Source organism: Topomyia yanbarensis, chromosome 3 (genome assembly GCF_030247195.1).
Source record: "Topomyia yanbarensis strain Yona2022 chromosome 3, ASM3024719v1, whole genome shotgun sequence".
Lineage (NCBI taxonomy): Eukaryota > Metazoa > Arthropoda > Insecta > Diptera > Culicidae > Topomyia > Topomyia yanbarensis.
The window spans coordinates 25,388,524-25,414,537 of record NC_080672.1 but is presented as its reverse complement, the minus strand read 5'-3'; the positions used below and the strand labels follow the sequence as shown (position 1 = coordinate 25,414,537).

General features: G+C 37.0%; 1 protein-coding gene across 10 annotated transcripts in view; it reads left to right on the top strand.

Moving 5' to 3' along the window:
* The window catches only part of LOC131693728 (sodium channel protein para-like), a 203,051-nt gene that overhangs the window by 154,430 nt on the left and 22,607 nt on the right, over positions 1–26,014 (top strand). For all 10 annotated transcript variants that reach the window (XM_058981819.1, XM_058981818.1, XM_058981814.1 and 7 more), the window contains 5 exons: positions 13,039–13,130; positions 23,335–23,547; positions 23,660–23,720; positions 23,883–24,027; positions 24,315–24,479. In XM_058981819.1, coding sequence (XP_058837802.1) covers positions 13,039–13,130; positions 23,335–23,547; positions 23,660–23,720; positions 23,883–24,027; positions 24,315–24,479 — 676 coding nt within the window. The remainder of the gene's footprint in view (positions 1–13,038; positions 13,131–23,334; positions 23,548–23,659; positions 23,721–23,882; positions 24,028–24,314; positions 24,480–26,014) is intronic.

The following is a 26,014-nucleotide window of genomic DNA, read 5'->3' as shown; positions in this document are numbered from 1 at the left end:
CACTCTACGGAGAGAGTACGCACGAAAGGGTATATTTCCACCCAGTGCTAAATTGTTACCCTGACGGGTTACAAATTCTTTTTATGGTTAAAACGATAAAAAATCATTGGATCGCTGAAAAAATCAATGCGTCTAATTCATGATGGAGAAACACGAATAAGTTATAAAAAGGGCATGATTTCATGAATTAATTGTTTTTGTTGAAACAAAATTCCAAATATCGCGAGTTGGAATATTTTTTTTTTTTTTTGAGATTGGGAATAATATTTCATAACAAAATTCTATTTTTGTCTGTTTAATTAGTATGAAATTTGAAAACATGTTTAAAATTATTGTTAAAAAGCTTGTTTACTGATAATTTCTCCATTCCGCTATTACATACATGTAAAATGTTCCTGTTCTCTTAAGATTTTCAATGACAAAAGATACAAAATTAAAAAAAAAGTGTTTTTTGTCCTTAAATTTTTTAACATAAATTTTTGGTTTTGTGAAACATGTTAGAATGTTTTTCAGTGTATATATTTTTTAAATAGCTGAGATTTTCATTCCTTGTAACAATTTTTCAAAGGGGTTTGCTGTATAAAATACGGTAATCGAACTTTTTTTTTGAAAATGCTACATGCAAAAACTTCTAAGCGCTTTAAAAACGTTGCTCTTGAGTCAAAATGATCTCATAGGCTGTGGAAAATATTCAGTCTTCCATGCCGGTGAAACGTGTATAGCTACATCGGAATCTAAGATGGTCGGCTACGATTTTAAAGATTTTCGTACGGATATTCGTGGAATTCCTCATATTCAAAAAGGGCTGGTCGGGAGATGACGAAAATTGATGACTAAGGCCATTTTGAAATGTAAGATGGTGGCTTCCATTTACCTCAAAACAGTGAAAAACATTATCAATATAGGTATTATTTGAAAGGGTGTGATGATTCAAAATGGAGGCATCCGGTAGCCAAAATAACGAGAACTACTATAAATATGGGCAACATTTGAAAGGGGCTTGTCGGGAAATTTATAATTAGGGCAATTTTTAAATCCAAGATGGCTGTTTCTGTCAATCACAAAATAGTGAAAAACACCATCAATATGGGTATCATTGGAAAGGTTATGGTCAGTAGATGATGAAAAGGGGGTTCATTTGAAAAGGAAAGGGTGACGGAAATCGATATTTCAAGTCATTTTGTATGTCAAGATGACGACTTCTGATTATCATCCATGAACGTATAGTATTAAGAGTAACGATTTTCATTTCTTGTAACTCTTTCTCAGATAGTCTTCCTGCATAAAATACGGATCAGGGATGCCAAGTGTTTTTCCAAGAAGTCTGTAAAAATTTTCGAAAATGTGTCGAGGGCCATAATTTTTTTTGAATAAACTTCATTTTACATATATGAGCTGTTATTGTTGTAATTTACTAATGAAACATATTTATTTGTTTACAAAATATCTCGGATTTCTAAAAATTCAGCAATTGTGCTGCTAATCTGACCAATTTAAATGCTTCATTTTCAGCACAAAGCATATGGTTTAAATTTGAGTCTCCGAGCTTTCAGTATCTTGGATTACTGAACCAGCTGATGAAAGCTCAACAAAATTTATTCACATTTATCGAAACAAAAAACTTTGGTACGTTATGTTTCCAGTTATTCTAAAAAGTTTTGTTTTAAAAATCTAAGGTTAAAAGGCAGTTCAAAAATCAACGATGCATTCTTGTAACTCATTTTATTTTCGAAATTATTTGGATAAATCTGGATAATTTTTTTGAATTCTGGACCAGACAAGCATAAATCTGTACGTCTGGACGACGCTTAAAAATCTGGAAGAATCCAGATAAATCTGAACGATTGGCACCCCTGGCGGTAATCGAACTTTTTGCAAAAACTTCTACGCCCCTTTAAAAAGTTTCTCTTGAGTCAAAATGATCTTATTCACTTGGAAAATGTTCACCCTTCCATGCCGGTGCAATGTGTATAGCTGCATCGGAATCGAAGATGGTCGGCCACGACTTCATAGATTTTCGGACGGATCTTCGTGGAATTCATCATAATTGAAAGAGGCTAGTCAGAAGATGACGAACATGGATGATTCAAGCCATTTTGAAATTAAATATGGCGGCTTCCAGTAACCACAAAACAACGAAAATTACTGTAAATATGAGCAACATTTGAAAGGGGCTGATCGGGAGATGACGAAAATTGATGGTTAAGGCCATTTTTAAATCCAAGATGGTGGCTTCTGATAACCATAAAACAATGTAAAACACCATCAATATGGGTTTCATTCGAAAGGTTGCGGTCAGTAGATGACGAAAATTGATAATTAATGTCATTTTGAAACTCAAGATGGCAGCTTCTGGTAACCACAAAAAAGTGAAAACTACCATAAATTTGAATGGGGAAGATGATGAAAAGGGGGTTCACTTGAAATGGAGAAAAAAGCGGACGACGAAAATCAATGCTTAAGGTAATTTTGAATGTCAAAATAACGACTTCTGGTTTTCATCCATGATCGTATAGTTTTCGGCAATTAATCTGATTTAGCCGATCTGATTATGTTCAAATCAGTACATACATATGCATATTAATAACAATCACTTCATTCAACAATCTTGAGGAAAAAGGCAAACTATGATATTTACAGACACATTTCTGTTCCTCAATTTCTTTTCAACTCATAGTGTGGTGGTTTATATTGTATGATAGTCAAAAGTTGTTACTTTAAATTTACAAATGACATCCACTACACACCGCCCGATTTTAAGTTACACTCATTTTAATAAGCGTTCTGAAGATTTACAGGAAAATCGCCAATGTATGCTTCCATTGCTAACCACTAGCTTATAAAAACATGTTTTGGGTAGTGTATCAAGTATTGTGTGATAATTGAAATTCACCATTTTAGATTTCATAATTGCCGAGCTCATAAATTACCGTCATCTACTCAAGATCCCCTTTCAAATAACTTCCTTAATGACCAAAGATAATACAATTATGACCCGTTTTCATGAGCCCTCATTTTAGTATATTTTTAATCCGATTTTATTATACTAAATTATTCGATCAAATTCGATGTATGTACATGATGTTTCAAAATGTCGCAGCTTTTTGAAATTGATGCGAATATGATTGTTACTTGAGTTCCAACGAGTAGTTCGGGGTTTTATGGATCATCCATAAACTATGAAAAATTTTAAATAATGAGTGTGTAAGACGTCTAAACAACTAGCTGATTCCGAGTGATGTCTGGGGTAGCCAAGAATAGAAGTTCTTGTTTGCAGATGAGAAAGCGGGACCGGAAATTGTTCCGCAGCACACCTCTCGCGGTAACTTATCACATTTCACTAGTGGTCCAAGCGACACGAATTCCTTGATAACATCACAACGTACCCCATCGATTCCGCCTTTGGAATCAAAGTCTATAGTCAGTCCGATCATCGCAGCATCCCTTTTCAAAGGTACGAATGTCCACTCCGCTGGTCTGCGTTAAGGTCGATGTCGTTCGCAAAGCTAAGAAACATGATCTCGTGATGATGGTTCCCTTTCATTGCACTTCAGATCTTCCGCATCTTAAACAATAAATGAGAGAGTGATTCGCCCTGCTTCAATTCATCCAACGCCAGAAACAAGTCGGATATCTTTCCGGCTATTTTCAAGCAAAAGTAATATCCATCCAGCGTCATGCGAATCACTTGGCTAAGTCCTGTCGGAAAACCCCGTTCAAGCATCATCTGTCGCAGTTCGTTTCGTTTCACTAAATCGCACGCCGTCTTGAAACCCATAAACAAGTGATGACTCCGCACGATGTGTTTCTTGAATTTATCCAAACTTTTTCGCAGGGTAAACATCTGGTTCTTCGTTGATCGTTCTTCTCCAAACCCGCTTTGGTATTCACTAACCAAGGATTTAGCCAATGGACGCAGTCTACTAAATAAGAACACGAAAGAGTACCATTATTGAGGATCGTTTTGACTGGATAGTTACTATACTCGAGTTTGTAAGCCTTCTGGAAGATTCGGCATATGAGGCCATCCAACCAATCTGAATGCATTGCTTTTTCTACCCAGATCATCCCGAGCCTGCAGTGGATTGCTTTGTACGGCTGATTACTCCCGCCTTTTGAAAGGTCGGCCGGGATTCCGTTCTTCTCAACTGCTTTACCGACTTACCGTTTTTCAGCTCTCGATTATGGATTCGCATTTGGTCTTTCGTGGATGGATCAACAGCTTGTCCATCATTCCTAATCGTCATGCTGTTTGTGACTTCTCTACTCGCAAAAGTACTCCTTCCATCTGGCAGCCACTCCTACACGATCAGTCAACAGATTCCCGTCCCCGGCGTTAATGGTGACCGGAGCCTGAGTGTTTTTCCTCCTCTTGCTGCTGATCGCTTTGTAAAACTTTCGCGCATCGTTCCTGGTAAAGTTTCCCTCTGTCTTAGCGAGAACCATTTCTTTGGTCCAAGGTTTCAGCTCGCCATATCGTTCCCTGCTCTGTACCGGTACCTACTGCAAGCATTCGGCTTCTGGATTGGTTTCTCTCGACCCTCGCAAAAAGCACTCTACATCGAACCAGTAATTCTGCTGTTTCTAATTTGTCTTTTCAATACTTCCTGATGGGAAGGAATATGGGATATGAAGAGTAAGTCTAGGAATAAGGAAAAAACGACACAGTGTTCCGTAAACAATATAGAAGTATTCTTCACTTCCAAGGGAATAAAAGACACTTCTCTGTGAGCGGATATATCAAAACCGTCGAGAGGATATTGAGATGACAGAACGACAACACCCCTGAAGAGATATTGTCATTCAATTTCGGCTTAAGCCGATTTAGGATTATAAACATTCGCCATAACTTCTTGGAAGCCATAACTCAAATTATAGCCCTTTATTCGGCATAAATTCTAAACATCGGTCGTCTATCATCCAAATATGCTGCTATATTTGCTTACTTTATCACTCTTTACCACACTGAGTTAGGAACAATAACATATCCTTAAGTTCATAGGTTTACCTATGTACGGAAAACCAAAAATCCGGATGCGCAATTGCATTACTACAGGGCATATACATATCAAATGATATGACGTTCCGTAGTCGGATTCACAAAGATCACACGAATAATACTCAGCACGCTGAATAGTAGCCATGTGATAATTGACTTTGCAATGTCCGCTCAGTGCCATGACTAGAATACTGAAATTGTGCTTGGAAAAATGCAGCAAATTCTTTGCCATTTTTGTACTCACATCCGACAGAAATGTCTTTGTTTGAACACATGTTTGCAAGCTACGCCAATAATTGCGATATTCGGATGCAGCCCAAGAGCGACTTATCCACAGTGGTAGAGCTGGTTCTAGCGTAACTAAGTCAGTCGCAGCGTCAACTTGTTCGCCTATTTCTTTCAAGCAATACCGGAATTACCCGCTACTCATGAAAGGTAGATTGCATTTGAAATGCTAAGTTCTTTGATTTTTTATTCGACATGCGATTACTAATTTTGATCTCGAATCTGCCGAACTAAGTGATTTTAGGTCAGTGCAAAAATCGATCGCAAATTCCTGTCGAAGTGCCGATTGTACGCCACACAGAATTGCGAAGAATTATGCTTGGAATACGGTACAGTGTCTACCAAGCGAATGAGATTGGTTTATTCTCACTTCATGACAATAGACACCAGCACCGACTCGGCCCTCCAACAAAGAACCGCATTGTACGTATTCTTCCAATTATCGCTCCATACAGCCATATAGTCATAATTGCGAGGAAGAATTCTCACATTGAAGATTTTAAAAGGAAAACTACATGAGTCACTGGGAGCAAATATATTCTCATCCCAAGTAACCAATTGGAGCCATAATCTTGTCTGGCAAGTGGCACGATCTTTTAGGTCCAGTAACCTTAAGACGGTATGCACAAGAACGTGCTTTTGCTCCAGAAACACGTATAATGGTTTAATGTTCAAGAGAGACTCTAGGGCAGCGGCGTTTGAGTTCCCATGATTTGCCGTAAGATCGGCTACATTGTCCGAAGCTGTATCTTGAAGCTTTCTTAATTCTGAAATCTCTGTAAGCAGACCAATTGAGTCAAGAATCACCTCAGCGCGCTTAAATTAATTTGCGGCAATAATTTCAGAGCCAAACAATTGTAACGGACGAGATCACATTGGGAAAATAATTTTCGGGTCACCCTAATAACAAGAGCACCCTAGTACCACCTACATATGAAGATGGCTGATTATTTGTGCTGAAGACATTGGCCTTCTAAATTGTGCATTCGGACCACTGTTCATTGATGATACAGAGAGTGATTGTCTATTCAGTCAATATCCATACAATTATGAAATATTTGAACAACGTTTTTCCAAATTTTGATTGCCAACCATCGAAAATTGAACAAGTGGCAGTGAATCTCGACAAAACTGCGGTATATTTCATAACTAAAAATCTGCTGGACCAATCGTTCAAAAATTTTGCACACTTTTACTCCACATGATCTTCTACTAACTAATAACTACGGAAGTTTTTACCAAAATTACTTTTAAAATTATTTTCACAACATGTTAGCCAATTTTTTTAGCCAAAATTAAATTTTTGGCATCAAAGTGATACGAAAAATTCATAAATTGAAAAAATAAAAATCTTCCGTTTTACCTGGGGAATTATGGGCTTCGTATAGCATGGAAAGTGTGTGTAAAACGGTTGTTGAGTACAACATCTTCGTCAGATGAGTAATTACTATTACCAGTTCTAAGCGAACTGATACGAAATTTTTTCGATTTCGAATGTAGCTTGTTTAATCAGCTAGCCTCGTTGAAACTTAAGATATTTGTGCCGCGGCTTTTCTAACCACTTCACTCAGAGGAGCGAAAGGTCTTTCCGTAAGTTTTGCGGGTCAACTTAAATCCCTCCGATCCGTCTTTGTGTCTGCGATTCCAAGCTTTTCTGCATAACATTTTGAGAGCCTGCCTTGTACGCAGCTCACCTGGGTTCGATTCCCAACCCCACACATTGGGTTAGAGATTATTCCAACAGAGATTTCCCTAACCCGGAAAGAGGCGAATGACTCTAAGGTTAAAACCTCTATAATCAAAATACAAAAAAACTTTTTGAGCCTAGCGAGTTTGATATTACACCGAGAGGTTGCTCTAGAAGCACGCATAACTCATAACACTCATAACTAAACTGACCAACTGTAGGCTTGGAAAAATCCGTACACTTTTCAGCTCAAAATTGTGAACACAAAAGTTGATTTATTGGGCTGTTTAGTATTTCTCACGTCCCCTATATTTTACCTCTGGCGATTGCATTTTTACAAAATGTTTTCTGGATTCAGTGTGAGTGATGGAGCACATTAAGTAAATGTGAAAGTTTGTGTGTTTTGAGTATTGTTATTTAAATATAATTTGTTTGCCGTCAAAACCTAGCTCGATCATTACACAACATCGGAAGCTTTTGAACAATCCAGGAAAAATGTTTTCTATTTAATATTTTCCATATCAAGTAATCAAAATGAACTGAATGATATGGTGGAATTGGAAGGAGATGATTTTCGGAAGGCTTAGCTATGAAAACTTTTGGAAAAATTTCCACCTGGGAAGTACCAAAGCGAAAAGACCCACAGCTGTAGCATTTCATATTACTTAAAAAATATACTTCAACTAGAAAAAAGGCCCTTGAACATAATTGTATCATTCTTATGTCCACGATCTCGCAATAATGAAAATGTACGGATTTATGAACGATGTCTCAAGCGCCAACACACAAATGTAATCTTGAATCGTACTCGTCCGGGAGTTCCCACTTTAAAATACGAAACCTATATACACTAGACAACACGTCTCAAGGTGCCATAGTTAAAGACTTCAGTGAGATGGGGGAGCTCACTTTCTTTTTCCATCTGAACCGTACGCCTAAAATCATACCTCAGTATGACGGGCCGCGTAAGCATTCGAAAGCCGCACGCAAACGGCTACAAGGTTATATAAACGAATTCAAATACGTGAAGCTATACACACACCCACGCGATCAAACACGTTAACATAAAAACGCTTGTACCCTTCACGGTAATGCAAATCTAGTAACGCACGTGAACATGCAATCGCCATCATTCGCGCACACCTACGCCCGCCATCTCACATACATAAAACACTCCGGCGATCAAGTCAATATGTCAGCACTTACGAATTTTTATACTCGATCTCAAATGCAATTATACCGACAGCCGTTCCAATCTGATCTTGAATCAATATCATCCGAAAGCCCCTCCCTTAATTCCTAGCAGCCTAGGTCCATGCCTTCCATCTTGATCTCAAAAAATTCAAATACACTAGTAGTCTCAGGGCGTTTTCGCCGGATACTCCAGTGATATGGGTGAACTCAATCCTTTCTAGATAAAAAGCGTACACTCAAAATCGCCGTTCGTGCAAACATTCAATAGCCTACGCGAAAATGCAAGAATGTACACGGTTGTTCAAAAAAAAATATTCACGCGACACACAGACGCTCACGCTTCAAAACCGTTAAACTACAAACGTTTGAGCCCTGCGCAACAATACAACTCTCGTCACAAACGCGAACATACAATTGCGATCATTCATGCAATCCTACGCCCGCGAGGGCGAATAACCTATCGAGGTTAAAGTCCCAATATACACTAGACAACAAGTTTCAAGGCGACAAAACCGGGCATTCTAGTAATATGACGGAACTTAATCTCTTCTTGCAACCGTACATTCAAAATTAAACGTCAGACTCGCGGTTTGCGTGAAAATTCAAGAGCTCACGCGTATATCCAAGTGACCACACGGTCATGCAATCGAATTTACACGCGAAGATACATACTCACTAACATATGCGACAAACAAACGTCTACGCTATCAAATACGTTAACATACAAACACTCGGATCCTTTGCGATCATCCACACACTGTTACACCAGCGATCTCGCAAACATGAAAAATACCCCGGTGATTAAATGAACGTTTTAGCACTTCCAAATTTATAAACGCAGTCTCAAGCGTAAACATATGCTTTCAAAAAACGTTACCGTACAGTTTCACTCTTTAATCTATTTCACCCCTGATCAAACCTTTTGAAATAGGAGCCCCTTTCAAAACATTGACCTGCAAGATGGCATCATGAGAATAATGGTATTAATTCATATCGTAGCGAACGGCATATTTTAACTATTTGGTCAAAATAATTAAATCGATCTTGTATCAAATTTTAAAGCATTTACAAGGAACAGAATGTAACGAAAAGCATGCTTTTCTACAATGTTTCATAAGCGAAGTTTCGCTTAATTTCCATTATTCGCTGTGTGCCAACGTAATTAGTTTGTGGCGTCACGTTTGTTTTGGTGTGTTGCTCAATCTTCATCGATAAAAGAAAGTACACCGATTTGGCATATTTGGTACATAATTAAAGAGCCATGTAGTGCAAATAAAAAAGAACCAGGCAAATGATAATTGAATGAAATGAATTGCGCTGAAATATGTCGCTAAAAAGAATGAGATAGTTTCTCGTATTCTTCGAAAACAAGAATACCATCGATACTGAGGACTTCAGTACCATGGCACCGATTCTCACAAAAAGGATTTCTAGGAACCTGCGAGCCAGCTATCCAAATTCAAAATATGTAACCTAACTTGCGTGAATGGTTTAAATGACTGGTCGGGACGAATAGTTAAACAGATAGCTGTTCATTTGTTTATGTGTGTTAGGGACAATTCAAAAAATATACTTGTTCCCAGAGTTCAGAAAAAAATACACAAAATTCGATTTTTTTACTCTCATTTACTGGTTGCCTATTACCACCAAAATCGCAGTTTAGATCCTGCTAAACTAGTTCGCAACCTTATTTAGAGCTGGTGGTATCTAACGGGGAAAAACGATCGAAAATGGTGAGTGAAGGTAAGCAATCATGTGAAAAAAATTCCCCCAGAGACGAGATTCGAATTCGCAACCTTTGAGACTCCGGCCCAATGCATTAACATTATTTGGTTGTTTGTGGAAGAATTTGTATTTTTCCGGGAGTACATCTACATCCACTAAGCTCGGAAATTCCGCACAAATTCCGGACAAATCCGTACAGGTATTTTTTCCGGACATGCGTCGGGAAATCCGTACAGTCCCCCTAAATTCCGTACGTTGGTCAGCTTACTCATAACCAATGAGTGAGTTTGTTTGAATGAAAACCTAGTATCTAAACCCTCTTCGTAGAGGTCCCAGTTCGTAGATTTGGGATTACGATATGTGATGATATCAAGCGAATCATTTAAATGGTGTCTTTATGATCAGACAACGATGGTTCCAGCTCGTTCGGTTTACGCTTACGTTAACAACTCATTCGTAATACTGTCAAAGCAGAGAGTTAAATCCAACACCTCTTCTCTACTACACCGTTCAAGTGTTGAGCGATATACTCTATTAAGTAGATTTGTGCTGCTTAATTGTTCCATCAATTCATTGCCTCTTAAATTTATCTTATTCGCAAATATACATGCACGAGGCATGTCATGTGGTTTGTCATGCAACTTTCACTAATCTTACTGTAGGATCTGGGAAAAATCGGGCAGTCCAAAAATTAAAAATCATAGAAAAGTAATTATTTCTCACACCACTTTTTTGGATAAACAAGCATAAAAATTTCTCGCTGCCGGAAAGTTAGCCAATAATATTATCCAATTCGTGCTTGTAGTCTTGCAGGCGTTCATAATGCACACTATACAGCCAATTCATTCTTTTGTATTTTTGTTTCTAATATAGGGGATATTTTGACATATTTTCACAAAAGACGAGAATACAACATTTTCTCTGTTTATTTTATGCGGAACATATGTAGATATTTCCTACTCCCGATAACGGCTAGTTACGATACCTGAAGATACTTATCAAAAGTACGTAAGGCCTTTTGGATATTATTCAACGTAACTTATTTTATGAATATCAAACTGCACTTCAATTTATAGTATCAAAATTGAAATGAGTTGTAAAATTAAAATTGTAATTTATAAATAGTTCTTGCATTACTTCAAATCCGCCAAGATTTGGGAAGTAGGTACTCTAAATAAAATGCAATCTTTAAAATGATTTCCAGATAAAAAAGTAGTCGTTCAAATTACCTTTAACACCACTTTCGGGCCACAATTGCTAAATCTGTTCTAAACCATATTAAGATACAGAGAGAAAAATTCTACAATCAATCAGACCCAACCAAAAACCAATCGGACAAAAATATCGCACGAACGACGATTGTGTTCGTTTTCATATCGGCAGAACACTAACAATCGCAACAGCACATGCAACGTAGAAACGTTTTACCCTGGCACCTGGCACGGGAGGAAAGCAGCTACATTAACTTATTGTCACGGAACACGCCACGCAATCTGCTTGGCTTGGCAGTTGCGGGTGCCTTTTTTTCTGCTGGCTTTCATAGTCCTCTAGAATGTCAGCAAAAATAACAAAGGCAAAACCCACATCCCAAACGACTGTTGCCAAACGACCTGTACAAACACCATTGTCCTGCATGCAACCATATGACGAGGAGCTTTTACAAACGCATCTGTATTAGGGGTAACCTATTCGTTAAATATTAAAGGGCTGAAAATCACTAGTTAAATAGATTAATTTGTTCAACTTCGACGGTCGTTATCACGCAATAAGTGTTCCACTTTCGTAGTACGACGGTGTTGACACGATTTTACTGAACAACATTTGAAAGTTTTTGCCTTTTTTCAATTCATTCTTCATTACGAACACAGCCAAATAGAGCATTAAATTTGACACAGTATCCCAGTGAGATATTTAATATTTGATTTCAGTACCATGTATTTCAAACAATCCATATTTTCTCGCCGTGTCAAAGCACGGAAATCAAACAATTAACAAAGTTGTTTGCATTTCCCCCTTCAAATTGTGTAAATTGAAATCGGTTGCTGCGTCTCATGTTAGTCTGCCTTCCGTGGAATGCTACTACTTGCAAATATACACACAATTTATCATTTACGCAAACAAAGCATCGAGTACTTCAGGCAGTACCTTACCACTCCACAGTACAGAAAAAAACATAAAGTCTTGCCACCGATCAGCGTCCAATGTGCAACGAGCTATGGGTGGAAAAATCCACGACAGAATGACTCGAATGTTCACTTGTGTGTTTATAAATATAGCATATCAAGCTAGCAAAGGCAAACGTAAATGACACACTACCGGAACCGCTTCAACCATCACCGTTCTGGTTGTGTTGTCCTATTCCCGCCACTAGGACGCTATGGCTCGCCACCAGCTGGAAGCACGGACAGTGTGTTTCCTCCTTCCACCGAAAGCCTCGCAGTATTTCACTTTTATAAACCGACCGTAACAAATGTGTGGGATAAATAATAATTGTGAACATACACACGAACACACTCCCTTTGCTGGTAATGATAACAACGACCGGATCCGTGTCTATACTAATATTAGCCTGGAACAGTAGCATTCACTTCGCCCTACATAAGGATCACTCGTTGTCACCATTATTGTACGGAAGAATTCAGCAAAAAGTGTACAACCGCTGTTATCATTCTCTCCTTTCAAAAGTGACAAAGTCATTTGGTGTTCTAACGAGCGGACGTAAAGCAACGGGAACATGTTTATAACACACTCCCGCCCGCATTTCCGTTATCGTGTGCACTAATCTGCTCCTCCACAAGTTCCATTGCAACGTTCCTTGTGGTGACAGACGTTCAAAATAATCGTGACCACGGTCTCATTCGACCACATCGCCTACATACCCACATCATACACCCCTTTCTCCCCCGATCCTCTCCATTCCCAGCAGTACAAAGCACCCATCGAGTACTGGCTCCTGCTGCTACCACCACCACCTACACACATTGCCTAACTTTGATTAAAAGCTACCCCAAATGACCCATTCTAATCAAACTTTTCTTCTCTTTCTTCCCCCTGGCGCGACGGGTTTGTATTCTTCCGTTGAAAACAAAACCAAATAAAAACTAAAACACTCTGATGACAATGCTGGCTGGTGTGTTCGAATCAACAGATATGTAACTATGGGTATAGATTTGGGTAATCTCGCTGCATTGAGAACATTCAGGGTACTACGAGCTCTCAAAACAGTGGCCATCGTTCCAGGTGAGTATTTGCTGCACTTGTTTGTCGGAAACGTTGCGTTTTGTGCTCAACACCGTGTAGGATTGAACCAGGAAATGACTCCTAACTGATTTGATGACATTGTTTAAGCATCTCACGCAAAATGTGCCGAGCGAATAGAGCTTCGGATATATATTATAGATGTATCTATGTAATTATTATCAATCAAACAGAATTACTACAAATTTATCATTATCTATTTTCGTCGCCTGAGCAAATTCTTAACATATCCTCATCTATTTTTTTCACAGCTTCGATATTGACGCCCGGTACTTAGTGTGAGATGGGGTACTGTGCGTGTCCATCCAAACACAAACTAACAGCTTCAGAGCTACGACAACGCCCGATCCATAAAATAAATCTATCACTTGCTTTCTGTTCCGAACAATGCATGAGTGCTATAATGAAACTTTTTTGTAAATATTGAAATAGTTGCAATGATGGTATTTGTTTGTGTCCCCTTTGGTCTATTCCTTCGAACAAACAGGAGACACAATCTTTCGTAACAGGGGAGACTGATAGGATCTCTCTAAGCCAATTTACGGAGCGCAAAACGTAAAAAGTGGCATTGCACGGATTTATTTCTTTCAGCATCGTTAAAATGGTTTGTGCTCCAAACTTCACAGTATTATTTCAAGAAAGATAAAGAACAGTACAGCGATTCGAAACAATAAATATCCGTAATGTTTTTAACTATCCGGAAGATGCATCCCACCATTCGATCCTATAGGAGACGTGTTTTTTAAACGACGAATTTCGCGTATTCGTATTCAGAGTTGGCAGCACCCTCTCAGATTTTAATGAAACTTTCTGTACATGAGAACTTTGTCACAAAAAGCCCCTTTACATATTTTGTTTTTCCAAAAATGATCTAGACTGTCTTTTTTTCAAATGGCTATACTCAGGTTTTTTACGCGGGGGATACAGGCCTCGTAAATGAAAACCGAGTAAATTTCAAAATCCGCGTAAATGAAAGCCGCGTAAATTTCAAAATCGCGTAAATGAAGACCGTGTAAATTTAAGAATCCGCGTTAATGGGAACCTCGTTAATGGATACCGCATAAATTAAAAAAAATCCGCGTGTATTAAAAAATCTGCGTAAATGAAAACCGCGTAAATTTCTGAATCCGCGTAAATGAAAACCGCGTAAATTTCAAAATCCGCGTAAAAAATACCGCGCAAAAAAACCGCGTAAAAAAACCTGAGTGTAGTCAAAAAATGACAAATCCTGCAAAAAAAAATGTTGTAAGAGTGATTGTTACAAAATTAGTCAAATTTTTGAATAAAAATATTAAAAAAAATCGATTTTAAACATTTAAAGTCGATTTCCAAAAAAAGCTATCTTTGATTTGGATGAAATTTTGTTCCAAAATAGATTATGTTCCCTACCAACCGTCAAAAATTAAAGTTGGGTACTTTTAAGGAAAAAAAGTTATTTAAATAAAACTTTTCTTTGTCCAAATTAATTTTTTTCAGCGTATTTTTATCGAAAACTAAACCAATGAAAGTCATAATCATCTCAGAATCCAATTTCCCAACCGCTAGTTGCCTGATACATGCAAAAAGTATCAGGCACGAATTTGGTATATATTCATAACAAACTTGAATGAGAGCAAATATAAGCCATTAAACATCATCAATATATGCGAGATTTAACTATATACCACTTGGCCGTGTACGAAGAAGTATCTTGACCCGCCGGAGAAGTAGAGATTGATGGTGTAGTCTCCAACAGGGGCGAAGCGTGGGGGTCGCTCCTTCAAGAACCCTTTGCTGCGGCCAGTGAAAATTCTGGTTTGCAAGCAACTGCGTTCAGGAAAAATCAAAGAGTATACGAAAACAACTTATTTTCCATCGGCCTCAATCTTTTCGCTCTTTTAAACTTTGATTTTTTGGACGAGGTTAGTCTACCTGTTCGCTAATTATTATGACTGTTGTTGTGAGTGCAATCATGAAAGTGGCTGTGCTGCCAACATTCTCCCCACAAAACTAGTGGTTTTATATTTACCTATCAAAAACCATGTCTACATCGTTACAGTTACTAGAGGCTCTCCGTTTGATGGAGCATGGAAAGCATTGTATTTCCTGAGGGAAACATTGGAGTTTTGAATACTTTAAATCATAGCAGATTACCTTAGTTTGAATTCTTTCGCAGTGCTCCATTTTCATTTGATTAGAATGATAATGAGAAGGTGGATATTTAGGCATTAAAATCAGTAGCGTCTTGCTCAAATGGCACGTTCCCCATGCTGATCGGAGATTTGTGCCATTAGAAGGTGATATTTATGAAAGATCGCGTAGTTTCAACGAGTTTTTAAATATTCCTTCTCAGAGGACGCTCGAAAATTGGCAAATTTCATGGAGCGATGGAAGTTTAGGAATCCCTAGGTCCAAAAAGAATGTATGAGGGTCATGACTTTATTCGGGTCATGCACAATCTTTGTACGTAGAAGGCCCATCTCCGGCGTATTCAGTATTCTAGTACCAGATCTCCTTTAAACGAAACCCTTCGGCTTTGTTCCAGTCCCTTCCGAGATGCTATACCAAATTCGTGCCTGATACTTTTTGCATGTATCAGGCGACTAGCAGTTGGGAAATTGGATTCTGAGATGATTATGACTTTCATTGGTTCAGTTTTCGATAAAAATCCACTGTATAAATAAATTTAGCTTGGACAAGGATTTTTTTTTGTTCAAATAACTTTTTTCCTTAAATGTGTCTCACCTGAAGTTTTAACGGTAGGTAGGGAACAGAATTACCTATCTTGGAACAAAAATTCATCCAGATAAAAGATGGGTTTTTTTTTGAAAAACGACTTTAAATTGTTAAAATCGATTTTTTTCAGTGTAGAACTCGATGAAGATTTTTTTTTCTATATTTTTGTTCAAAAATTTGACTAATGTTGTGAAAATTACTCCTACCACATTTTTGTAGGATTTGTCATTTTTAGACTATAGCCATTTGAAAAAAAAACTGTTTTAATCCACCTAGTGGTGCAATTGCGCCTTCCTCATTTATCCAAAGTATGATTCATTAGCTGCTTTTGTTCAATAGAATTGTGGAAATGTCTATTATATTCTTATTTCACTTAACACATATCTCACGACTACCACGAAAGTAAACGCAGACTCACTTTAAACAAAAAAGTACAGGGAAGACCGGAGCTAGTTTGCGGTGTTTTCAGTTTCCATTTTTTACCGCTTTGATGTAGATAGATCTTGCAAAATAGAACTTGCGGATGTAGCCAACATCCCTGAATTTTATCAAAGTGTTTGTTGCATTGTCTTTGTTTTTATAGACAAAAATGTGTGACACGGAAATCTCTTGTTTTCTATTCGGGATTGCAGATATTTTGTCACATGTAAATTTTTGGTGTTCGTTGATGTGATGGCACTGCAAGGGAACACGTATCTACCAGTCGGCAAATTTTTCTTTGGACTCAGCAAACTAATTTCTATGTTTGTTTAGGGTTTGTTTTACCAACGGGGAAACTGATCCAAAGAGCATTTAATGTGCTTAGGGAAATCACATGGCTTTATTTGAGTGGAATGATGACTTCAATCATGTATAAGGTTTGAGAATTGACAATTCGCGAGAAGGATCGGGGACCGGTTAAAAATTACCTTCAGTTATGTAAGCACTTAGAGTAAGTGTTTTGCTGTCAATTCTATCTCATGCCTCCACGCAAGTCTATGTCTATTGATGACATTTGGTCTAGCCGAGAAAACAATACCGTAAAAATGAATCATTGGAAATCAGCTCCAATAAGACTTTAAGTTGACTAGTATGTATCGATGATCGCGGGTCAATGCGTACTGAAAATTCGCCGCGTCTGTTTTAATGAATCTGATTTCAAGTTCCGTTATTGGTAACAAGCCCGTGCATCAGGTTAACGATCCTCTGCATTTCCCTTCAATGTTCGATATAATCGTTCGTATACGTATATTTCACAAACAATCCGATATTAGAAATAGGAAATACTTTCGTTGATTTATAACATCTTGAGCTATCATAACTCATTGTGTGTATAACGTGTTATCACTCGGTAGTTTGCAACCCAAAAAATATATCGTAGAGAAGGTATAACGGAATTAGTCTAAATAATGTCGCAAAAAATAGTGATACGGCCCATTACGCAGATAAGATTAGCTTTTCTAGGCAATACTCCCACGATCGGCTGTGTGGAGTTGAAATTGATTTTGTTTAGAAAACATATGATACTCACGGTAGCCGGCTACCCAGAGTTTACAAAGAACCAAAAACTTTTTCGAGCGATCGTGTTCTCGAAAACTAGCTAAACTACTACCTAATAAACTATGCTTTACAGGTCGCATCGCTTGCATGGAGCGAATCCTAGACCATATTCCCTTCCAAACCACCAACTCCGCGACACCTATGAAAGAGTCTGATGAATCTTCTATATAAGATTCCTCATTTTATTCAAACGGCGAAATTAGCACCAACACAATAGAAACCACGAAAAAATTCGTCGCGTGGTTGAATATTATTAAAAAATATAAGCAGTGCTCCTTATAGCCGGCTATCCGGAGTTCAAGTTGCTTATTTTGCTATTCGTATTAATACAACAAATGATAAATTTCCCAAATTCTCGGCGGCCAGCTGCCCAGAGCAATTATTACATGATAACGCTGTTGACACACTTACTAACAACTCTCCCCTTCCCGTGATACATGTGGAGATGCAGAGGATTCCTCGGTCTCTAGTAGCAACATGTATCAGACTAACATTCCTTCCTTTCCCAGAAGATCTGCATTCGGACGTGGCCGGTATTGATCAGCATGCAGGGATCAGAATAGATTGTACAATGTGGCTCATCATGTTATTCCCAAGCATGTTGTTCCATGTTGTTGCAACCTAATTTGGTTCTGGTCAATAACGGAGTAGTAACTACGAGCGATGCTTATGCTTATGATTAAAAATGTGTGACGCGGAAATCCCGCCAATTTACCCTGGTCCCGAGGTAAATTGGCAGTATGTATGAATACGCCAGAAAATAGAGATTCAATTATATCAAAGGTTCGTGCTGAATGTCTTTTCAATAAAATTGTATATTAACCGACAGTTGCCAATATATTTCAGTCTCAATACCCCGGCATTTTAGTTTGACGCGTATTCCATATTCAAAAGCATATTTTCGAAATTCTTCAGGCGATTGACCGAAGTAAATATCCCCTGCATTGACGAGATACACAAAGTTTTACTTTCGAGTGAATTCCAAAAAATACAAATATTTGATGACTATATCTCCACTGTAAATAGTAACGCTAACTTGCCCCGCGTGCGTCACCACCAACTAACTCCAACCGCATATTTAAAATAAACTATTTAATTTATAGATAGATTTAATATCTATACTGATACTGAAAGCTCTTTTTACGCACTATCGAAAAATAAAATCAATTGGGAAATAGATTTAAAATCACCCTAAATATCACAGTCCTTTAAATTTAAAAAAATTACTTGGTATGCTCGAAAGCACCATATCGCCCACAACTTTTACAAAACAAAACGTTTTTTAAGAAAAACACATTGGATAATGGGTTTCACATAACTTGAGGTACACAATGAGAGGCAGCGGAGGATGAGTCAGAAATTTCGGTATACGGGGTGGATGAAGGAAATGCGGATGTGAGGGTGATCCAAAGGGAGAGGAGTGATGAAGGAGCGAGGTGTGAGGGCAAGGGTAGGAGGGGGGGGGTCCTGAGTGGCGAGACAATACTCCACCGCAAATGTTGCCTTTCATTTGGGACTTGGTTTGAGAACATCGGTTCAGTCATTACCGAAGAACCGATGTGACATAAATTGTGGAATATGCCCGGAATCCGGGACTTCGGAATCGTCGGTAGTGGACAATATATCCAAAGAATGTTTGATTGGCAATCAGTGATCTAGATGTGCGAATCGAAGTAATTTGGTGACCATTTCAATAGTTTTTAGCCTCTGCGGTGCGGTGTTACGATTGTACTGATTTATATGGGAATTCCAGTGTAACCTTACCAACCAACCTGTTACTCCGGAACCAAGAGTCAGAACCGAATGAAATTCAGCAGCAGTCAATGACATTACTGTATCTTTTATTTGAAATCAAGTTCGTAAAAATCGGTGGAGAATTCGCTGGGTAATAGGTGTGATATTAGCTTAGGTACTTAGCGAGTTCCCTGGACGCATCAGGAACCGTCATAGTTGGCCAATGTGGTCAAAGCTGCTTTGATTTATCATTAGTGATCCAGACCCGCAAATTAGAGTAATGTTGAACCTATTTTAATATGTTTTACGTCATTTGGGCATCATTGTTGTTCCAGTTTATATGGGAATTTGCTGTGTGACCGCACTCATCAAGCCGTAACTCCGGAACCGAAAGTCGGATCAACTAAAAATTCAATAGCAGGAGCGTTATACCTTTTAGATGAAACTAAGTTTGTGAAAATCGATTCAGCCATCTCTGAGAAAATTGTGTGAGTTTAAATGACACACACATGGTCAAGGCTCCGAAAATGGCAACCACAGGCGAAATTATTTTTTATCAAATTTTGCGTCAAACTGCTTGTTTTCCGTATATATATATATATATATATATATATATATATATATATATATATATATATATATATATATATATATATATATATATATATATATATATATATATATATATATATATATATATATATATATATATATATATATATATATATATATATATATATATATATATATATATATATATATATATATATATATATATATATATATATATATATATATATATATATATATATATATATATATATATATATATATATATATATATATATATATATATATATATATATATATATATATATATATATATATATATAATCTCTAATATTAAAAAATATGAATGGTGATCTCAGAAAAAAATTTCATGTCTGTCATTTATGAAAGTTTGTTGATGCTACTTGCATGACCTGAAAGTGACTAAAAGACCGTAAGGATATAAAAAGGTAAACAAAATCCATATTTTCAACTTTTTGCTTGCAACCACATTTTTCTATCGTAGTCTAATTTAAATTTGATGATATTGCTTGAAAAATTTTGATGAATATGGATTATTGCTTATTTTCAGTTGTGAAGTAATGGAAACAAAATAACTTGTAACGTGACAGATCAAAAATTCAAAAAAGTTTTGTGGACCACACCAACAGCATGCATACAATGTCTAACCTGCATTTTTTCTTACTACTTTGAGTCTACTTTTTGAAACTGTATTGTGAAAATTTTAAAGTTTTATTATTTTTTAAGAAAACACAGTTTATCTTATGTAACGTGACAGATTTTTTCTGCTGTAAAGCAATTCTATCAAGTTTGATTCAATTGCGTCAATATTGGTGACCATCTTTGATTCTGATGAAACCTTTTACGTTTCAAATATATGGGAGACTAAGCATTTTTCAATATTAAGCAAACAATTTTTATTCAAGAGTAATATTTAAAAAGGGCGTATGAGATCTTGAATGCACTACGTTCAATATATTATGTTCGAAAATCGCCATTTGTGTAGCAAAATTATATGATAGCGAGTTCTAGGGAATTAATTCTTCTGTATGAATATTTTTTGGTGAAATTTTTCAAAAAAAAAAAGCAAAAAAAAAGTTAAATATCTTGTTAAAAAAACAAAAAAAATGAAGATACGATTACAGAAAAACAATGTTTTATTTTGTTAACGAAAGCTTGTAAACTGATGAAACTATAATTGCACTATTAGAAAGTTATTAGTAGGAAAACATTTTTAACTTCAAGCATTCTTCTAAATTTATTAGTATTTGTCAGTCATAAATATAATGTTCTTATACAATAATAATACTAAATATAATTTCGAAGCAAAATGCTCTTAAGAAATTTTTTTCGAAATATTTTGATTTTTTTCTCAACAAAAATATCTAGTAGTGAAAATACGCCCTTCTAATAAATTACTCACAAATACCAAACGCAAAAAACATAACATGTTTAAAATTTAATTGCAAATAAAAGAACTTTAAAATATAATTGCATCGTAGAGAAAATAACAATAAAAAGTTTTAACATATTTCAATAATTCTTTTAATTTTGAATTTTTATTTAATTTTTTTTTCTTCAAATAATTTAGTTATAGAATGTATTTCAAAATGGGTTTTCAATTCAAAATGCTCACGAAAAATTATCCTTTAAAATGCAGATGTTTTCAAGTTATTTTGGATTTTCTTTCGACATAATATGTTACTTCGTGAAATTACGACCTTTTCTAAAGTTTTTCACGCTTGTTTATCAAAACCAATATGTTTTTCAAAAAAAACATGAAATTTCCCGTTAATACTCAGTTCCTAGATTAAGGACGATTTGTGTACGATTGTCTTGATATCATTGCTTCAATGAAAATGCAGAACTGTAACGTGACAGATTCTGGTTGTAACGTGACAGATCATTGGGAATACTCCATAAAATCGAAAACAAAGTTTTTATTCAGGAAAACTATATTTCAAACTCTTCCTTGCTTTCTAAGCTTCAACTTAAAACTGGAACAGACTTTTTTATTTAGTCGGGTAACCTCCAAACTAACTGCGAAAATTGTGTAACGTGACAGACGTATCAAAATGACAATAAAGTGAAAACGGTTCATGATAGAAAAAAACTTTCTGTAGAAAAAATGTGCGGTTTAGTGACCTTAATAATGTGCAGTTGTGATCGAATATGGTTTTATTGTTTTTGCTGACTTATCATATGAAATATGCGTAAAAATGTAACGTGACAGACAGAAGCCTTGACCACATACACACACCCATTTGTCGATCTTGACGAACTGAATCGAATGGTATATGACACTCGGTTGAAAAGTCGATTTTTTCAGTGATTGCATAGCCTTTCTTTATACGAGAAAGACAAAAATTGGTAAAAAAAAAGTTTGACCCTTTTCAAAAGACAGTCTAGATCATTTTTGGAAAAACAAAGTGTGCAAAGTTGCTTTTTGTGACAAAGTTCTAATGTACAGAAAGTTTAGTTTAAATCTGAGAGGGTGCTGCCAACATTTGTTCGAGTTGGCGCGAAATTCGTCATATATAAAATTCAACGGCTCAATTAAACTAACGCATAAGAAATAAGAAACGAACTCATACAATTTTGAAACTGATGTTTCATCCACATCTCTGAATTCACAAACTAATGAGTTTGTCTCGACTACGGTTTTCTAGTTACAAATGTCTGACAATTCCGAGATAAACCTACAAATTTTCTCAACCTAGAGTTACCATCATTTTAATTCGGGACGGCCATTTTACGCACATATCGGCGAATTACTTATACTCGCGATTTCCTACGACTCTACCGTCTTTTGGTATGACTTGGTTTGGCAAGATTCAGCATGAATTGTTGCGACGACGAAGTTTTATAAGTACCTCATTAAGAAACACAGTTCTCTTATTGGTGGTATTTGCAAAAAATGACAACTCTTCTATGGTGGCTTCAACACTTGGCTGTGCAATCCAACTTATTTGTATCGGGGACAAAGACTGTAGGCCTAACCATCTATCGTATGCTGGCCACAATATGCGATACATATTCCTAATCTCATCATCATCATCATTATCTTGGAAAGAAACATTAGATACTCTTGGAAATAATGATATACATAAAACTAATCAAGCATGAATAGCAGCTGATTACGGAATTTAGCTTCCTATTCCAGCTCATCATTTTTATGAAGCGTTTTAGTTTTGGAATGTGCACATACTCGCCAATTGAACTATCCAAGGTAGTGCAGCAAAAATTTTAAAAAATATGCAAATGGAATAGCAGAAATAAGCCGTCCTTAAATCGCATCTCATCTGTCGTATATTAGTTGTGCGATTTCGACGGGGTCGGTAGGCGTGTTAAATTCGAATCCTGGTATGTAGTCGTAGTAATCATCCAACACTTGAAAGAACATTGTCAGTAGGCAGTAGCATCAAATTAAATGGCAATTCAAGTTTCTCGGATATTTATTCCATTTTAATAAGTTCTTCCAGATATTTGCTCCCAGGATACATCACAACATATGACAAAAATGAATTAGCACAAAACGCAATCGCATTCCTCCCTCAAATAATATTCCAATTTAATTTCGTAAATCCGCTATTTTTCTCATCCATCATCTCCAAACTCTACTTCACAGGTCTCAAGACCATCGTCGGCGCTGTCATAGAGTCCGTAAAGAATCTCAGAGATGTGATAATTTTAACAATGTTTTCGTTATCGGTGTTTGCTTTAATGGGACTGCAGATCTACATGGGTGTGCTGACGCAGAAGTGCATCAAGGAGTTTCCGCTCGACGGCTCGTGGGGCAACCTGACGGAGGAGAACTGGAACCGGCACCATCAAAACGAGAGTGCGTTTTGATTCTTATTTTTCATCTCATTCTAACTCATAACTATCTAATTCATCGGAGGAATGATACACCTGACGAGAAAAACTGCTGATTTTTCATTTTCTATTTTCAGCCAACTGGTTCTGGTCGGAGGCTGGCGACACGCCTCTTTGTGGGAATTCGTCAGGTGCTGGGTAGGATATCAGTTTTTTTTTCACTTGCTTCTGGTCCTTCGTATCGCGCGCGAAGCGAAGAAAAAGTTACGAATTATAGCTAATCAACTTTTTGGCCTTCGGCCCGGTTATTTTTCTTTCTTTTTGTTGTTATCTTTTACCTGCTCCCACACCCCAACACAGGCAATGTGAGGAAGGATATATATGTTTACAAGGTTTTGGAGATAATCCAAATTACGGGTATACAAGTTTTGATACTTTCGGATGGGCATTCTTATCTGCCTTTCGTCTAATGACCCAAGATTATTGGGAGAATTTATATCAACTGGTTCGTATTAACTGTCTGAAGTGTGAAAGAGAATTTTTTATGCGAGTTCCCTCATCCATACATCACAAATCTTAACGTGTATGAAATTACGGGAATTGTTACGGAAACGTTAACTATATGTTGGAACCATAAATGAATTGAAATAAATATGAACTACCGTAACAATTTCCTTCATTCATAAGTCATCCCTCATTTCGTTCTCCAAAATAAAACAAATACAGATTTTTAACCCAACTATTATGACCATGATTTTTCCAACAACATTTTCTTCGTGGTGTGCAAAACAGGTGTTACGATCAGCTGGACCGTGGCACATGCTCTTCTTCATTGTGATTATCTTCTTGGGTTCGTTTTACCTTGTAAATTTGATCTTGGCCATTGTCGCCATGTCGTACGACGAACTCCAGAAGAAGGCCGAAGAGGAAGAGGCCGCCGAGGAAGAAGCGCTTCGGGTGAGCGAAACTATACTTTTATTTCCTTTTCTACCGGTGTTCCGTTTCCTGTGTTTTGGTTATTTCAGTGTTTGTCACGTCACTTTTACGTTGTCGTCGGCTCGCTAAAGCTGCTGTCATTATGTTCATCGAATTTACGTCAGATTCTCTGTGCAGCAAGAATACATTTCAATCCAATTAAATTTATGATTTTTTTGAAAGGAGGTCGTTATCAGTCAGCTTAGTGAAATATTTGCAGGGCTATTTTTCTGAGCCGCCGCCCTGGTTGAATTCTGTTAGTGGGCTCCACTGGTTTGTTTCCTGATGGAACTTGATTGATATGTATCAGTTGATGAATTTTTAATGGCAATATAATCTTCTATCGGGGAACATTACGTTTGCGCTTATTCTCTATCGACTGTCAGCTGTGTGTTTTGTGACCATGTGTTTGCGTCGCATGTTGATTATATGTCGTAAATGTCACCTGTCTGGTGTAAATGTGTTTCCGTTCTATGTTTGTGTCCATTTCTACTTGAACTCTACTGCTTTTACAATGTAATTTGATAGGGAGCGGCAGACATCTGTGCATGACTCGGCATTGAAGATATTGCATATAAGACTTCAATATAACAATTTTTTCCGTTGAAAGGCATTTGAACCAAAAAGACCACCTCATAAATTGGTTGGTAGAGTATTGTGTGGACTCACGGTGACATGCAGCATTCATCGGTCATGGAAACAATCAGCTATAACCAGCAAATAGTAGCCTTGACACGTCCTTGGATGTCTAAAGCCATTAGAATCACTGGGGCTATGCACTAAATCAAGATACGAAATCTGTCGTCCAAACCATTTTGGAATTCCGTCGCGATCGTATTTATAACTGCTAAGGGGCAACCATAAAATACTTGACGCATTTAGCAAGAGAGGATGCCATTATAACCACCATCATTTTGAGGAATAATGCGCACCAATGATCGAGCACTACTTTGTGGAACCCATGAGAACTTGCTGTGTTGGACTGGCAAAGCAATGGGCTATGGATGCAACGTTCGCACAGTACCTTGTTAGTTTCGCCATCTCGTCTAAGTATATGGAGAAATCTCGCGTAGTTTTAACTTTGATGACAGCAAGTAAATCATTCTGGAAGCAGCGATATAATGAAATTAACCATTCTTTATTTCATGAGCTGTTCTTCAAGACAAATATTTTCTTAGACAATTGCAACTCACCTAACACAAATGAGATTGATTTGAAACAAGGATGCTGATCCTATTTCAATCATGCTTCTATTGTCACTACCTATTTGAACCTGATGCTTTGAATTAAATGAAAGAAAAGGGGATGCTCGTTCGAAGTTTCGCTTCGCTTTTACACGCGAAATCACATTTTCACACATTCTGTAATTGTATTGTTACTGGGGATCAAATTAAAGATATTAATATATGTGCAATTTATTATCGACTGTAGTTCAAGTTTATACAGTAGAATAAAATGTTCATCGATCATTAAGACTCTCCCCACTCAACTTTCTTTAAGTGATACATCAACATGAT